Source organism: Aplidium turbinatum, chromosome 15 (genome assembly GCF_918807975.1).
Source record: "Aplidium turbinatum chromosome 15, kaAplTurb1.1, whole genome shotgun sequence".
Classification (NCBI taxonomy): Eukaryota; Metazoa; Chordata; class Ascidiacea; order Aplousobranchia; family Polyclinidae; genus Aplidium; species Aplidium turbinatum.
The window spans coordinates 2,118,430-2,136,930 of record NC_137486.1 but is presented as its reverse complement, the minus strand read 5'-3'; the positions used below and the strand labels follow the sequence as shown (position 1 = coordinate 2,136,930).

The window sequence follows — 18,501 nt, the reverse complement described above, 5'->3', positions numbered from 1 at the left end:
GATCTAAAGGGTACTTCCTGCGGACATCACATGCTGTGACGGCGGACATGTCCGCCGTGAATTTTGAGGCCCGAAATGTATTATTGGCCTATGTCAAATAGTGTGGTCCTTAGTTTCGTCATAAGAGGATGTGACTGTGTTTGCTGAACGACGCATTACATTTCTGATCTTAACAAGTTGGTTTGGTGGCTGTAAAAAGTTATATACAATACTTTTTAAAAAAAGTAGTTTCATCAATGTCAAGTTTGTCAATGTCAAGTTTGTCAATGTCCGCGGCGCATGCGATGTTTCTCGGGCTGGTACCCCCAAGGGTATGAGTTCGATACTGCCCAGAAGCGTTTTATTTTAAACTAAAATTGCCTGCTAAAAACACTGTCTAAAACAGGGGCGTGCAACTGTTTATCGCAATGGGCCACAACGTACAATTATAATGATGCTGAGGGCCAGTCTATCAAATAACACATGAAATTATATGAACAATTTATTTAATAGAAAAGTACACACAATCAAGTTACACATTGAGTGAGTGATTAATGAGATGTCTGATATCTTCTCTGTCCAGAGATGTTGCCAATGTCAGCTTTGACGGAAGAAGTGGCAACTCGAAATTGACTTGACAACTGCTCATCTGTAAGCTGATTCCTGCATTTTGTCTTGAACAGCTTCATTTTTGAAAAGAACTGCTCACAGCAGTATGTGCTTCCGAAAAGAGAGATAATTTTTCTCGCGTGATTTTCTAGATTTGTGTAATTTCCATACACGTAGCTTCTGTAAAAAGTAAGCAAATCATTTTCATTGTGGGCTCGTTTGAGATCGACGTTAGCTTGCAATTCCAGTATTTCTAATTGAAAGCTAGATAGAATATTTCCCACAACCAGGTCAAATGGATAAGCGAAAAGTTGAAAGTCGGTATTGTGTTTTCGAAAATCTTCAAAGCGAGTTTCAAACGCCGAAGTTAACTTTTCAACCATTCCAACATATTTTTCACAGTCTTGAATTTGAACGCTTCTACTTTCCAGACAAGGAAAGTGAGTCAGAGATGCTTTGCTCAACTGAGATCGAAAGAGTTGTAGTTTTGCTTGAAATGAGGAAATATGTTAACAAATAACAACATCCTCCGATCTAACAGTGAAAAGTATTTAAAAATAATGGGCTACTTGATGAAGAATGTGCGGGCCACGTAAATGGGTACCACGGGCCGTATGTTGCACACCTCTGGTCTAAAAGTTAACTGAACATTGATGAAACCATTTTTTTAAAGAAGTATTGTAACGTTTTACAGCCACCAAACTAACTTGTTGAGAGCAGAAATGTAATGCGTCATTCGGCAAACACGGTCACATCCTCTTATGACGAATGGAAAATTACCCAGAGAGATTTTCAAATTCCAGCAAATTAAAAATACTCTAACTTTATTACTTATATTTGAAAAGACATAAAAAAGCTACTCGAATTAAAAATTGATCACAAAAATGCAGCAGCCTAATAATTAAGTCACTTTGGGAGAAAATTTAGTTAAAAAAAAAGTGCTTCTGGGTAGTATCGAACTCATTCCCTCAGGAACACTGGCTAGAGAAAGATTGCACAAGCCACGGACTCAGTTGAATAAAACTGTTGAATTTAGAACTTATATAGGCACTTTTTTCTTCTCTCGTCTTTCGCTTTGAAAGTAAAAGAGAAGAATGAATACGTCATGACCGGTCAAATAGTGTTTCAGATTCAAAGACCGGAGCTAGTCAAATAGCCACTGCCTATGTCACAAATCACAAATGCAGAAGTTTTGAACCAAGTACATCAAGATAAGGAACTATTGAACAACATAACTCAAAGGCAACTCAAATTTCTCGGTCACATTATCAGAAAGGAAGATTTCGAAAATCTCTGTCTAAGCGGCCGCCTTCTCGGGAAACGTGCTCGTGGCAGACAAAGAACAACATTTATATCCAATTTCAATACATCAATCAGCCAACCAAGAACACTTTGGGACACTGCGCGACAAAGGGAACACTGGAAAAATTTACGAACTGAGCATCTAGTTCATCAAAGGCCGCATCGGCTATGATACTGTTGATGATGTATAACTTTTAAAGTCAGTTGAAAAAAGCTGTTGAAAGTTATATAGTATATATAGGCACTTTGATTTCTATGGCACTCTTATTGACCATGTGTATACTGTATAGTCATGCACACAATCACAGCGACAACCATCATCATGTTCTACCTTAAGGTTGACTCCAGAAAAGTTGAAAACAGTGATGTGTTGTCCTCTCTCAGGTTTTAAACCATCATGCCTGCTTTGATAACTGATCATTGATTTTTTATTTTAGGATATTAGTTTTACTGTAAACATACGAAAGAATATCTTTGTGCTTTTTATTCTTTATGGATCCAAGTGACAATTTGCCGAAGCCTGGCTTGGGTAGAGGGGGAAGAGGGGCCGCATTATATCAACTACTCAAGAACAAAAATGTTCCTATTGCTGGCTCTGCACAAGCTTTAAGTGAACCTAAACCGAAATATGCAATAGGACGGGGACTTGGAGTAATCGCATCTGCTCCAACTCCAAAAGTTCCAGGGGTGTCAGGTAGTGTGGTGTCTAAAGGAGTTTCAATCTCAGAGGCCACTGGAAGGGGTCAAGTATTGCAGTTGTTGAAAGGAGAAGGCCGGGGAAAGCTCATTGCAAGGGGACGTGCGGCATTGCAAACTGAAACATCAGAAGGACTTTTATCTTCAGAACATAACAATGCTTCCAATCATAACACTTCTCACAATGGATTGCAAAAGCATGTAAATGGATACAATAACGGGCTCAACTCCTCAGAGTCTAGCTCTATTTCAGACAGTGGCATTGCTGGTGTTCATGACATTGCAGAATCTTTGAATAAAGTGAAAGTTTCTGGTCTTGAATTGGTGAAATATCATGGAAGTCGTGGGGAACCTGTCAAAGTTAATGTTAATTGTGTCAAATTGAAATGTCAAAACGAAGCTGTTTATCAGTACTTTGTGTCATTTTCCCCAGAGCTTGACAGCAGAAATATGCGTATGATCATGCTTAATCAGCACAGGGAAGTTATAGGTTCTACCAAGACCTTTGATGGGCAAATGCTATATCTCCCTAAATGTCTTTCACAAACTGAAACAAAGTTGAAATCCGTTCGACATACAGATAATTCAGAAGTTCTTATAACTATTCGTCTCACCCAAGCCATACATCCTGCCTCACACTTGCTCATTCCATTTTACAATACTGTCTTGCGCCGATGCATGCACAAAATGGAGATGTGTGCTGTAGGGCGCAACTACTATGATCCTCAATCGCCAAAGAAAATTGACAAGCTTCGACTGAGTCTCTGGCCTGGTTATGTCACAGCCATAAAAACATTTGAAGGTGGCTTGTTGCTGAACATTGATGTTTCCCACAAAGTTTTACGAAATGACACAGCAAGAAACATGATGCAGGATATTTACCAGCAATCTCGCAGTACATTCAAGGAGGCATGCACAAAAGAATTGGTTGGTGCAGTTGTCTTAACTCGGTATAACAATAAAAATTACCGTATTGATGACATTGCATGGAACATTTCACCATCCAGCACATTCACCACCTCGAAAGGAGAATCCATCACATTCAAGGAATATTATAAAATTCAATACAAAATTGAGATTCAAGACATGCTGCAACCAATGTTGATCAGCCGACCCAAGCGCTCGACACAGCGAGTACAAAGAGAAAAAGAAGGAAAGGATATTGAGATTTGCTTGGTTCCAGAGTTGTGTTTTTTGACTGGTTTGTCTGACAAGATTCGCAATGACTTTCGTGCAATGAAGGAAATTAAGGAACACACATGCCTGCATCCCATGGATCGAAATGTGTCTATTGAAAACTTTTTACGACGAGTTGAAGCAACTCCGGAAGCACGAGAAGAGTTGCTCAAGTGGGGTTTGCAGCTCGATAGAACAACGGCCGCCACAACAGCTCGTTGCTTTCAACCAGAATCGGTCTATGTTGGCAATGGGCAACGTTTCACATGCAATGCAAATGCTGACTTTTCAAGGGATATTTGTCATTCTCCTGTGATTCGTCCAGTTAACATTGACAACTGGCTTATTTTCTTTGTAAGGAGAGATGCAACAAAAGCCAGGCAGTTTGTAAACAAGCTGCAAGAAGTGTCAGTGAAGTTAGGGATACGTGTAAATCAACCGCATTTTGTCGAGTTACATGACGACAGGGGTTCATCTTACAAAAATGCTATATCATCAGCCATAACACCTCAAGTTCAGTTGGTTGTTTGTATATTTCCCACATCACGTGATGACAGATACAGTGCGCTCAAAAAGTTGTGTTGTGTCGACATGCCTGTTCCTTCGCAAGTGATTATTTCTCGTACTCTACCTGATGATTGCAAAGCTGCCAAATTTCGATCAGTGACTACCAAGATTGCATTGCAACTGAACTGTAAATTGGGAGGAGAACTTTGGGCGCTGAGCATTCCACTAAACGGTTTAATGGTTGTGGGAATTGACGTTTATCATGATGCTGCTGGAAAGGGAAATTCTGTTGCTGCCTTTGTAGCAAGCACTAATAAGCCCCTGACAAGGTGGTACTCCAGAGCTATCCTGCAGAACGCTCATCAAGAGGTTATAGATGGGCTGAAGCTATGCTTCACAGAGTCTATCAAAAAGTTTTATGAGATCAACCATTGTCTTCCAGCACGAATCATCATCTATCGTGATGGAGTAGGGGATGGCCAGCTTAAGCATGTCGCTGAGCATGAGATGCCACAGATGCAGGCATGCTTTTCAATGTTTGATAACATCAATAACGGCACCTACAAACCAAAGCTCTCCGTGGTTATTGTTTCAAAACGCATCAACATTCGCTTTTTCAAAGCAGGTCAACGTTCCTTAGAAAATCCGGGTCCGGGTACAGTGCTAGACCATACAGTCACTCGACCTAACTGGCCGGATTTTTTTCTGGTTTCTCAACATGTTCGACAAGGCACCGTTTCGCCGACTCACTACATCGTTGTGTTTGGCGAAGATCAGCTCAAAGCGGATCACATGCAACAGCTGTCTTATAAACTCACGCACATGTATTACAACTGGCCTGGCACTGTTCGGGTACCGGCACCCTGCCAGTATGCTCACAAACTAGCCTACCTTGTCGGCCAGAACCTTCGCTCGGAGCCATCACCTAAGCTTTGTGATAGGTTGTTTTACTTATAAACTGTTTCTATTCCATGGTTTTGTGTGATTTGATTTACCACTGCCCTGAGTTGTGACAAGTGAAAAGCTCTTTGAATATGTGTGTAGGGCAGAAGTTTTATGATATTGCTTTTTTGTTATTTGTTGCCAGAGGTGGGCAAAAAGTAGCGCCTCTCCCGCTACCGCTACTTTGGAAAAAAAGTAGCGCCGCTACTGAAGACATTATTCCAACTAAAAAGTAGCGCCGCTACCGCTACTTTTACCAAAAAAGTAGCGGTAGCGGGAGAGGCGCTACTTTTTGCCCACCTCTGTTTGTTGCCACTCTATCGGAAGAGCAAAAAGTGAAAATTTATAATTGTTGCGATTGCAACTACAGTCAGTCTCGTTTCATCGGACCACATCTGGACTATAAAGCCTAAAGTGGTTTGTTGAAGCAGATGACTCCATTATATGGCGAAAATTATTCAGCAAAGTGGATTTCGGACTGACGGAAAGTGATCTTCGTTAAGTGTATTGACTTTAAATTTTTCATTTGTTCAACCATTGTTGTTTTGTCATTAATTGTGGATCTTTCATGCATTGATACGGCTGGCTTAGGTTGCCTGTACATATTTTTTGCTATTATGCTGAATCGCCAGTGTTAAGGGTGCGGCAGATATTACTTGTATTTTCCTTTGTAGTATTGCACAAGTAGTTGCTGCACCAGGGACTGCTGCTTTTGGCATGGTTAATGAAAACGTGGTAAAGGGGGGCAGAACAATTTTGCTGATCACATTTTCTTTACAACTTTATTTTAGTGCAGCGGAATTTGCCACCTCTAGGAGGTAAAGAAAAAGTGGTGAATTCAGAAAATTGACTCATTAACGTCAACATAGAAACACTCGGCAATATGCCTCACACTTTTTAGTTTATGTTGCTGTGGTGAGGTATCCGCACAGACAATTCAATGATCACTTTTCTGTTTCAGGCTTCACGTGAAGTCCATCTATACCGCACTTCAGTTTCCAATAATGCTACAAATAGCCTACTGCTTGCGTGCATTTCAAGTCTAAACATGACTAGCCGAATAATTGTGCTCATTAGAAACTTAATATATATGTCACAAATTAACCAATTATTACACCAACAGGAGTTTACAAAAAGAAGGATTGCCAAAAATATGATTTTTGTTAGCTGAGCGCTACGTTTTCCAATTGATTATAAGATTGTCACATTGACTTGCGTCACATGTGAATACTTTCATTTAGTATCTTGGTTGGTGTTTTTACATTTTGCATTGAAAGCAATTCAATGTTTGAAATGGTGAGATACCGTTTTGTTATTCCCACTTGGTAGATGTGCAACGAACCTTTTACTGAACTCTTGGTACTCAAATTGTTGCCACACCGGTTTGATCTGTGTTTGTTTGAACTTTTCTTAGTTTAAGACAAGAAGTCACATCAATTTACCCAGGAGCGATCCATCACATTCATTTCCGTTATACTTTGTTACTATGTATTTTTACACCAAAATACATGTCGAAACAGTATTTTGGTAAAAAGTGGCCATGACAAACCACCTACGTCACGCGTATTATTATTTCTGAGCATACAGAAAGTCATGTGGCTGGTAGGAACATTTAATGAAATTTTGATTGTGCAAATGCTTTCGCATTAGTAGCTTGAAACAGAAGATTCCATGAAACTTCTTTAAGCGATGTTTTGTAATCGAAAATGATTTGGCAACTTATTGAAGTTATGCCTTGTGAATTTGTTGTAGTGATTTTATTGTTTTATCTTCAAGTTGCTTTTTGTGGAGAAGCTTGTCAGAGATGCAATGGGGGAAATTGAGAGTCATTGACCGTGACTGATGTAGGGAAGCCCCTGATAACAACACTTCACGACAATGTTCTATTCTACCATTTCTAAGGTTGTGAGTGTGATTCATTGACTTTTACCCACAATGATCAATGAGTCATATTCTTTCTATTGGTCATGAGTAGGGCGATTGTTTTTTGACCTAAAAAAACGACAATTTTTGACCTAAAAATTGAAACTTTTGACATTAAAAACTTTTTTTTTGACAAATTTTGACGTATGAAGAACTCAAGTAGTTAAATTACGCATTATTGTACGAAATGCTGTACAAACAGCTGCCGCAAAACGACTTAGGACCTACTAAATTTTTTTTACATGTTTTGAGGTGTGTTGAGCACCATACCAGATTAACCCAAATACTTCACCTAATGGCTTATGATTCACAATAAGTGGACAATGGTCCATTTACGCCAGTATAAAGTGTGCTAAAAAGGTGGTCGCATACTTGATTCAAGTGTTGGGTATGAGAAGATAAGGTTCTCATTGTACTAAGCCTTCGGCACTAAGGAAAGTAGGGTGGCCAGTTCCTTTCTCTCGGCCGCCTTTCCTGCAGCAATTATGCCCACCCAATTTATTACACCCTAGGTAGAGGTGAGCGGTGTTTTCAACAACCAGCTTAAGCCGGGAGTCGAACCAAGTTTGCATAATAGGAAAGCCAATGCCTCATCCCTTGCGCGAAAGTACCATGATGTAGGCTACAAGGTGTAAAATAAAAACCACTGACAGTGCAACCTCTACGACACCACCACAATGCAGTTTGTAAACAACCTAACGCTAAACATTTTGACAAATCTTTGACTTTTTGGCAAGTCAAAAAATAATCGCCCTAGTCATGAGTGATAACAAGTTTTAACATGTTGTGTTAGCAAGGAAACAAGAAGTGTAATGTAGCAGTTAAACCTTGATCCGACGACGATATCTATATTTGTGCCTGCAAGGGTGTCACAATATTGCGCATAGTAACATCACAATTCATTGAATCACAACGAATTTAATCGAAATTTTCTATCTATATGATTAAACGTCACTTGTTCCCCGTATTGCGAGGGTTGGACGCCAACGAATGTCTACTTTGTCTGATGGCATGTCACCCGGTTCTGAGGGTCGACTGAAACAAAATCTTCCAATCGTAGATCTTCCCGAATGTTGTCGAGCCAACGCTTCTTCGGACGTCCTCGAGGGCTATTCCCATTGAAAGTTTATTTTCTGCAATTTTTGTATATCAGGCAAACTAAAACAAGCCCCAGCATTTCTGAACAGCAAATGTTGTTGAATTATGTTCAATCGCCGCAAATTCGTTAGCACCTTGGAAGTGCAGAATGCTGTGCACTCGAGCATAAAACGTCGAGTTAGTCTGATGAGTACAAGCAGTTGGGAGTCCCGCTTGAACCAAAAAAGTGACGAGTTAGACGGATTCTACTTACCACCCAAACATCTAATCATGTGTGTTGTGAACTCCTCACGATTTTGCTCGTGATTATTACTGTACTATCTTTTTCGTCCAAATGTGAATGACGAAGAATGAAATGAGCAGACGCAGTTCAACCTATACAGCCTACTAAGGATCAGGATGCTTCCTGGAAGATAACCAACCTGGAAAGTGGATCATTGACGTATGACCTATTTTTACCTTTGAAATTAAAAACAGCATTTTCAGTAAAATTTTCTTTGATTCATTTTGTAGGGGTTTATGTAGCCTATGGAGCCCTTTTTTAGTTGAGATTGCGTAGTCAAATGCTCAAGCCCAGCACGACGCTGGGAAGAGCGTTCTGACTGATATCGAGGCCATGCTGTTGTACCCTTGGTGAGACAAAGAATGGATACGGAGATTAACTTTCTTTCCTTTCCGTCTATTTTATCTGAATCTTCTACCGCTAGGCATGACCTTGGATATGACGAAAATCAGGATGGAAACATCTTTAACATATCTTATACGAACTGAACTTACCGAGGAACACGGAAGAGTCAAGTTTTTGGCGGCTTCTACTTGAGATGCGATGTCTTCTTCCTAACTCTTCATGTTATGAGTAATAAAGTCCTTCTGATGTCTCTTAAACCTCTGTTCTGGATGTTAGGAGAATTACAGATTTAGATTTTATTAGGATCCATGTATAACGATGCAGCCAAACGAATCAATAAATAATACATGCAGGTTGGGCAACAATAAAATTTATTTAGAGTCTTTGCCGTGGTAAAGGAGGCTTCGTCAATACTTGTATTCAAATAGAGTCTATTTAAAGAGTATTGATGAAGCCACTTTTACGACTACGAAATTCCATGTTATACTCGGAATTACTCGTTAACTTCTGCCACGAATATGCATTTGCTGTTGTCACTACCGTATGGTTTCGATTGCTTCATTACTGCTCATATTACTTTCTGCCAGACAACAAATGGTACATTGAATGGTTCAGCTGTTGTTTTTCTGACAACAAAGGAAGTTCGCTCAAGAGAAAAGACCAATAACCATGTTTTCGTGATTGCTCACCATTTCTATGGTCAAGATGGACCATGGGGTCACTCTGCGTCTATTTTGTATTGGTAACATTTTTCATACTACAGCCGAGATATAGCTCTGAGCTTTCTCTAGTCAGACACTCAGACACACTTTCTAAAATCTACCATTTTCTTTCCCATTTTTTACTTGTAAATCATTTTTACGCGATCAGAAGTTTGTGTGCTACTTCCTTAGCGGCATAACTATTTTACCAAACAAAAATACAGCTATCTTTAGAACAATTTATCAAATGCACAGTGCAATCAAAAAGGGATATAGGCCTAACCCACGGTTTATGAAAAACACGCATTGCACCAATCTTTACTTGCAATGCATGCATAGTTGCTGTTGAAATTTTCCCCTAATCGGCTGCGCACCGAATTGTGGCAAATCGAGTTGCTCGAGTAACCATCTGTCCTCCCCAATGACATGCTCCCCACATCATTGGTTGTGCACCCCGACCAGTCAAACGTTGTGATAAACTTCACTTTAATAATCCATAACTGTTGTCTTGGTTTTTGAATTTCAATGTGTTGCTGATGAATTGTACAAGTGGTCACTAATAATGAGCACTCGACCATGTTATCTATTGGGGCAGGAAAGTTTTCCTATGAAACCACAGCTGTGTGTGTTGAGTGATATTCGTTTCAAACGAGCGATCCGTTGCTGAGGGCCCATATTTTGTCTCTTGTGCTGCGTTGTATCATGACTAAGTTCTATGTTCGGAAAGGATTAATATTTGTCTCACCACAACCGAGTGGACCACCGACCGACAAAGCCCACATCTTGAGTACAAGCCACAGATTAATCTGTGGCGGCTGCAGGAGCCCGGTGTGGTTCATGACATCCATTCTCGTAAGCAACAGCTTTCGTGCTGTTGGTTACATCGTCCGAGTTCCTCAGTGCGCGGTTTGCATTACGGTAACTCACAGAGGTAGGCAGCAGCGCGCTACTTTTGTAGTAGCGGCTCTATATCTTCGGTGGAATAGCATCTTCAGTAGCGATGCTACTTTTTCCCCAATGCAGCGGTACTGTAGAGGCCCTACATTTGCTCCAGTCGTACTTCCGCTACCCTCTACTTTCCAAATAACAAATGTGGTACTGAACGGTGATAGCCTTTGTTTTTAAGATCATTTTGACTTCACAATGTAGCCTACCTGAATAGAGGTTTCCAGTGTCAGTTTAAGACAAAAGTAGCGTGCGCTCTTTTTGAGATATTGTAGCAAAAGCGCGCTACTTTGAAAGTAGCGGATACTCATCTCAGCTCGCATATCATTTGTATGTTGCCTTCTTGAATTGTATGAACCTTGAGCCTGGCTGTTGTAACTCAGTCAATGGATTGTTCGTTGGCAGCAAAACTTAATTGATCGCTTGTAAGTTTACTCTTGCCAATTTCCGATTTATTTTTCAACAGCTTCAAACATTTTGTTATTTGCCTTGTGTTGTTGCCTTAAAAAATGTGGCGTTTTTGTTTTGCTGTAACCATAGGCTACATCACAGTACTATTTTTACACGGCTTTATTTGCTTGCTACTCGTAGGTATATAGGTATATAACGCATGTACGAAAAGGAAGGTTGACGATTTTGGAATGCCACCGGGATTCGTTGCGGTTTCACGAAGCTGTTAGTCCGCCGCTGGTAAATCAATCATTTGAGGAACGATGATTAAGATTGTGTGATGCGGCTCTTCATTTGCCTCGCTTTTTGACAACAATAATTGTAGGCTAGCCTACACGCCGTTGTGCTATAATTATGTGGATGGTTTTAGTGTATCTGCTTTTGTAACTTTTTACCGTCATTGATAAACTTGGCGCTCTGATGTCTGCTTTGTCGCTCTGATGTCTTCGTTGATCACCATGTACAATTTTCATTTTATAAACACAATTCTTTCTTACATGTTGTCGTGTTTTCTAAACTTTATTGTTCATTGCGTGTGCAGACAATTCACTAACTTACGATAGCCTACTTTATCGTGAACCTCCCACCCTCTTAGGGACGGGAAGGTAAAATTTTGATCGTCGCTACCTTTTTCTAGCTGCTCTAGTTTACAAGGAATATGTCGAGAAAGTATTTTTAGAACCTTTTGGCAGCGTCTTGTGCTCAACCACAGGAATTTGGACCGTCCAATATCGCCATCGAGGGTGGATGCCCACCGGAGGCTGCGCATGACGCAACGTATTTGAAAGAATGCAGACCAGGCATAGGTGCAAGCGTTTGCAACCATGAATCAAGATATCTATCAGCAACTGATACCGATCATAACACTCGGATGTCAAGTGACTTATTCGAGATTATTGTAGCTGAAGCCAGTTAAAAAGATTTTACGTGGCTTTACAAATCAATTCAATTTATTTTTCATTGCTGGCTCGAACATGTAGAGAACAGTTGAGAAAGTAGTAGAGAAATCATTTACGATAATCTTAGCTTTTGTGAAGTCCGTTTGTTTTCAAGCCCCCAAAGTGAATAAAACAATTACGCAATAACTAGGAAAGACCACAAAAAGTCCGCTATCACCCTATTTAGCAATTGCTAGTCATACACGTACAAATGAGTCTACATGATGCAGCTTTGTACAGTAAGAATTAACCAGGCATATGGTATGGAGTATATTAGGCAAAGTGATGACAAGTTAATTTATCGTCAGCCCCCATAGCTCGGTTAAATAAGCGCCGGATTAACACAGTAGCAGCTGCTACGGGCCCTGCGCTTGGTGAGCAACACATTTTTTTGCAAAAAAATGTCGAACATAGTTGATAAGTAATTTTTGGCTTGCAAACTAGAATGGCATAGGAGAATATTATATTAGTTGTAGGATTAAATTACTAGTCGTAACGTCTTGCCCCTTCCTAATTATTGTACACTTTAAAAACCGATGATTTCCGCTGGAGGCAACTGCCTGATCGAGTGCCACGATGCTAGTCCTAGTTGTTTCCACTGGTAGTGGAAGTTTTTCTTGCAGTATTGTAACTTACTGCCTATAATCGGCGCTGGACAACGTCACAAGGCATAGGCCTACTCCCATTTCAACACACGGTTTAGTTTTTTTTTGCGAAATCTGCCTGACCTAACACCTGCGCAGATCCAAGAAAGTGCTGACAGACTTTTAGAAGCATATTCCCAGGATTTGGAAGACGGATTGAAAGATGAACTACCTCAGTTTTCAGAATTCGTAAAGCACATTGCTCCTCTCCAGAACACAACTATTTCACTTTGATTAAACAAAACAATATTGACACCACGTTTCCTAACATTGACAATTTGTTAGGCATTTAACTATGTAAGTTATATGATGGTAACTAATTGTAGCCTACTGGAGAAAGATCATTTTCAAAATTGAAATTGATTAAACACTATCTGCGAAACACGATGGGGCAAGAACGGGTACACTGTCTCCTTTGAATGTTGAAAATGACGTTCTAAAGTCACTGAACTCATCTGAAATAATTGCCAAATTTTCAGAGATCAAAATGCGTCGAAAATAATGTGAATGATATTGAAGTTTTATATTTCTCCTTGCCAATAAAACATTACATTAGACTTTTGTTATTTTTGTTGTAGAATGTAGATCAAATCCATAAAATATTCAATTACTTCCCAGTCATTATCTATACATCAAATCAATCTCCTACAGGCCCCGCACATAGTTAATCCGGCACTGGGTTGAATGTGCGACTTTGTGAAAGAAGAAACGTCGGTTCCACTTTTGGAGTGTGCGTTGAAGCATTTCCATGGTTCGCTTGGTTCCAGCATTTCCAGCGTTACTTGGTGGAAGAAATGATATTCCGACAACAAGCGAATTCTTTACTCTTTATCAATTTCGTTGACTGATGGCTTACGTCACTGGTTCAAAGCCTCTGTAAATATGTGGAACAGCCAAAATCAAGCTTTCTCAGTATGAGGGTAGGCCTATGGAATAGATTCCCACAACAAATCTTGTTCAGCACAATTATAACGGTCCATACTCAAACTTTTTTTCAGTGCGACACACTCGGGAGAATTTGCTCCTTACGACGCACTAATGACTGTTGTAAAAATGCTTTTTTATTGCGTTTCGGTTAGCCTATATCTTAGCCTATAGGCCTACTTGTAATTTTATTTGTTTGTTATAAATTATCCAGGCTTGCACCCGGGAATTCTTCTTCTGTTCAAAATCGTCGCAGGTCACATTGTTGGAATGTCATTTTTTCTTGTGTAGGCTACACTGCGGGAAAAAGCATATTCGAAGGTGCTGTATACAAGTGTAAAGGCACTTGTTGTAGCCTACACCCGGGAGTAGAAGATTTAGACTAGGCTGCATGGACGGGAAGGCAAGGAACGCTATCTATGTGTCCACCTTCAGGCGTTACTTTAAATGTCCTGCCAAAGACACAGCCACATGTTCTCAAGCGGTGCCGAACCTGCGTCTTTTCGAACGTCGAGGCATGGCTATATAGCTTATCAGTATCGCTGATGTTGCAGTGGCTGGTAATTAGCGTTGCATATTGTGGACTGTGAGCGTATCTTACTTATTAGGCTACACTATTTTGTGCTCTGAATTTATAAACAGTTTATTAATGACAGATAAATAATAGCCTAAATATGAAAAATAGCTCGCGGAAACCAAGAGCATTGTAGCCTAAATAGCACTCCAAAATAGCACCCCCACCCACTTTTGAAGGCCAAATTTCTTTGAAAATATAGCGAAAATGGCAAATCAGAGAGAGTTCCAAAAAAAGGTCTTCACTCATTTGATGCACACTAGTTTGATTATTATCTTTGATAGCTCAATGATGAAATCCAATCTTCAAACTTTTCTTTTGAGCCCACTATTGATGGGCAGCACGTGTGGGTGTGGTCGCGTGTGATTGGTGGAGCAATCTATTGATCAATCTAATTGTTCTCTATGGTTAAAACAATGATATCATTACATATGCAGTGCATGCACGACTGCACGTAGGCCTACTGTATAGCCTAATGCTGCAGATTATTTCTCCCAGGTTGGTATTATAACAGTCTGTGTATTCTGCCTTTTTATTTGTGTGTACCTACACCGCCATATTTTGTAGCCTACAGCGCTATAGAGCAATTTAACAATTTTGTATTTTTTGACCAAATCGGGGCCAAAAATGAAAAAATTTTGCTGGTTGGTACGAAAGGGACCGTTCAAATATTACGTAACACTATCGAGGGGGAGGGGGGGTTATGAAAAGCGTTACGTTAGCGTCACATCGGAGGGGAGGGGGTTCAAGCAAAACGTTACGTAACGCTTACGAGTTCGGTAGTTTATTTGTGCTGGCTGGTATCGTCGTTTGGATACTAAATTAAGCTGAAAGCATAGGCCTATCCAACAGCACATATTCAGCACCAACAAAATCTTTATCAAGTATCAACTACGGTACTGTAATTCCATACAGGTTCTAAGTGCTTAAAACCTCGCATTGCAAAATTGCAAAGCAGCATTCTTACAGTAGGCCTACTACTATACTTACTCGTATACCGGTAGGCTACCTCACAAATAGCAATGTTTAATTGTGCACAGGAAGTAAAAAAACCTAATAATTAATTAATTGTTTGTTAAAGTGATTATAGTAGTCTTGAACTGGGCACAAGAAACTACGCGTGCAAAAGTGCAAAAAACGTCAAAATTGAAGTTGATTTAATCAGGGCCGGATTAAGGTTTTATTGGGCCCTGGGCTGAGCTGAAAGTGGGGGCCCTTATCAAGTGACATTTTTCGCTAAATATTAATGGTGGAGTGGGGGCTACGACACGGGCCCAGTTTGCATGTATCTGTGGCACCGAGCCCCAAACAGCGGACCAGTGGCGTAGCCAGAAACAAATTTTGGGGGGCCAAATATTTGATGAATTGAAGAGAACAACAAAGTGTTTGATTTAAAACCATCGCCATTTGATGTGCAGTGGCGTATCCTGGTGGGTTGAAGCAATAAAAGTGGTAGGGGGGTTAAAGCGTGCCGAAGGCACGAGTATTCTAGGGGGGTCCGGGGGCATGCTTCCCCGGAAAATTTTTGAAAAATTACACTCAAATAATGGATTATAGCGCTTTTTGAAAACACTTTTAGGGTAATATTTGTATGAAATTTATTAGCAGATAAACAGCTATTAACTAAAGATAGCTCTTACACACGAACGGGCAAAACTGCGGCTAAAACTAGAGAACACTAAAAACTCAGCTACACAAAAATTCAATAACTATACAAAAACCCAACAGAGTAAGCCATTCTGAAATTGCTTCCACAAATTAGTTCAAAGAAACGTAGGCCTAGCCTAAATCGCGTAAATTTTGCGCGATTTACAATTTGCAAAATTTATTGGTGTCTTGCTGTGTGTCTAAAACAAGTCCTTAGGGGTGTTAATAGCCAGATGTCTTGGAAAACGATATAAATTTCTACAAACTTTATTATATTTTCAACAAAGGGCTCAACTTCAGAATCCAAACTCAGAAAATTTGAGGGAGGGCATGGCCCCTTTCGCCCCCCCCCCCCCTGGCTACGCCTATGCAGCGGATCACTTTCTTGTTTGCTCTCGGCTTGCCACCCGGTGCAGTAGGTGGGACCTGTCAGTGCATAACTCCGTTGCGAAAGAATGTGTCAATCTGTGGTGTATCAACGAACTTTAGAAGACTCGATAGAAGAAGAACTGCATCATATCTAACTGACCATCTTGTATCAGATAATGTCTTCAAAACAGGCAAACCGTCTAAGAATTTTGGATGGACTTGCCAACGATGAGTAGACGAGACGAGCCATGAATAAAGGCTTAGCAATAATTCAAAAAGCTCAGCGGCAGAACGGCATGTTTCTACAGGACATTTAGGCTACCGATTAAGTTAAGTGAATGTACTGTACAAGGGACATAATGAGCTACACTACATTTCTCGCGCAGAAGAGCTTAAAGACTGTTATACTTGCCACTCATATTGGCAGCATTATCATAACTTTGACTCGTAATCCGTACCATTTTCGGATATGAAAGTATCAAATAAATACGTTTTTTGTTAAAAAAAAACGAAGAAAAATTGAATAACTGGGGCTGGGCAGGGGTGCTGCAGCACCGCAGCACATATGGGTGAGCCGCCCTTGCTTGTTTGAGATACGAATTAAAGCAGTAATCTCCAGCTGTGCAACTAAAAAAATTAGTAGATTTTTTTCTTTGAGGTGGGGGCCCCAAAAAGTGGGGGCCCTGAGCTTCAGCCCAGTCCCCCCCTTAATCCGGCACTGGATTTAATGGCTAGCTTGTTGTTACATTGTTTCGGCAAGTTGGACATAACGTGGTGTTAGCTCTTACTCTTTTCTTCCCCGCATTAAAGAATCAATGTCAAGTATAGAGTTTTGTTTGTTTGACTTGATCTCAACAAGACTGGAAAATCCTTCTTCACACTAATAAGTGGTAGGCATCTGCACCAAGACATCAATGGCTTTTTGCGCGAGATTTTTGTATTCGGGAAATTCAAGAAGAGAAACCCAACATTCTGTGTAATCCACTTCTCGGAATGAATATTTTTGATTCAAATCAGCCCGTAGTTCCAATAATTCCTCATCCTCAGTTGGTTCTTCATTAAATGGTTGGATAATCCACGAGTTTGCTTCCAGACATTGGTCGTTATCTTCAGGAAAATACGTAGTCAAATTGTCGGCAGGTAATTTCAGGTGACCAACAATAAGGGCAGACAAGTTATCTTCAGTAGAAACGTCCTCAAACTCCCAGCTAGATACCCAGCTTAACACCCAGCTTAATACAGGAAAGTCATTGAAGTTCCTCGACGAAGCATTCTCTTTCCAGAGTACTATTTTCATCTTCAGCGCATTGATCTTGCTAGTTGACCGAAATATATCACCCCCCTCTACCTTGAAGACTGATCTTCACTTGGTTCAAACCAGGGATACCCTGGTTCAAACGATCAAAAATCGACGCCAAGTATGCCAATTTTGCAATCCAGAATAGGCCTATGTCACGAAACTTGGAAGCCCTTGGGTCTCCGTGCAGTGTAAAATGCCTCTAATTGTGCGCGAAGTATATTCGAGCGTATCTGTTTCAAAAGCACAAAGCAGGTTGGCGAGTAATAACCGCACACCAGTAGGTTCGGTTAAAATTTACAAATATGCCAATTGATGTCTCTGTTGTGACTTCCACTATCACAGATCTAATAAGCTGTATACCCTTCTCCAGCTGTATACCCTAGTTTTGATCTGGTATACACTTGGGTCTTGAGTATACAGTATACCCGGTTGAATAGCACTGGTCTAGGCCTACAGATGTTCGTTACGAACCAAACGACTTTAACACAAACCTCTCAACAGGTATGCATCAAGTTCGAACCACACAAGCGAGAGTACTGCTCCAATATATAGAAACATTTTTGAAGCATTGATGACCCCATTCGAAGATGATTAGCATTTCCTTGCGATTTCTTTTGCGCTTTTGTGATTATTAGGTCAAAGTGAATTTTCATTAACTTTGACTGCTGTGCCTTTGGGCCCACCTACTTTTAAAATGGTTCCTCCATGCCTGGCTGGGGTGTGAAAACAAATGTAGCGCCTCTCCGCTACCGCCATATAGAAAAAAACTAGAGCCGCTACTCCAACAAAAATGTAGCGGCGATACAAAAGTAGCGCGCTACTACTCATCTCTGATAAAAACCCAAAGGCTTAGATTGAAACATGGCCATGCCCACATGGTTGCTTAAGCTAACTCTTTAAATTAAACCTCAGTCCTTTGTCTACGCTTGTCATCCTTGATCACCGCCCGTGAGATAGGATATGTTTAGTCTTTTCCTATTGGTCTATCTGCTCATAACCTCACCTCATCCATTCTGATGGAGCCGGACTTCACAATTAGTTATTTACAAACTAACTGTTCATAAAATAAATAATCAGGTGACAAAGATGCTCTTGGCTTCCCATCCCTGACGTCAAGCTTATGCGACTGAAACATCGAGCATAATCCAA

At 40.4% G+C, this 18,501-nt stretch overlaps 2 protein-coding genes across 2 annotated transcripts; one reads left to right on the top strand and one right to left on the bottom strand.

The window, feature by feature from the left end:
* Positions 1-530: 530 nt before the first annotated feature.
* Positions 531-971, bottom strand: LOC145784677 (general transcription factor II-I repeat domain-containing protein 2B-like). The gene has a single exon (XM_082596544.1). The coding sequence runs from the start codon at positions 969-971 to the stop codon at positions 531-533; it is 441 nt and encodes a 146-aa protein (XP_082452670.1).
* Positions 972-2,382: 1,411 nt separating this feature from the next.
* Positions 2,383-5,397, top strand: LOC145784676 (piwi-like protein 2). The gene has a single exon (XM_082596543.1). It carries the CDS (start codon positions 2,383-2,385, stop codon positions 5,224-5,226), a length of 2,844 nt encoding a protein of 947 aa, XP_082452669.1. The 3' UTR covers positions 5,227-5,397.
* The last annotated feature ends 13,104 nt before the right edge of the window (positions 5,398-18,501 follow it).

Bases quoted from the DNA above. Each gene is read 5' to 3' on its own strand.
- LOC145784676 (XM_082596543.1), top strand. From the start codon at position 2,383: ATGGATCCAAGTGACAATTTGCCGAAGCCTGGCTTGGGTAGAGGGGGA.
- LOC145784677 (XM_082596544.1), bottom strand. From the start codon at position 971: ATGGTTGAAAAGTTAACTTCGGCGTTTGAAACTCGCTTTGAAGATTTT.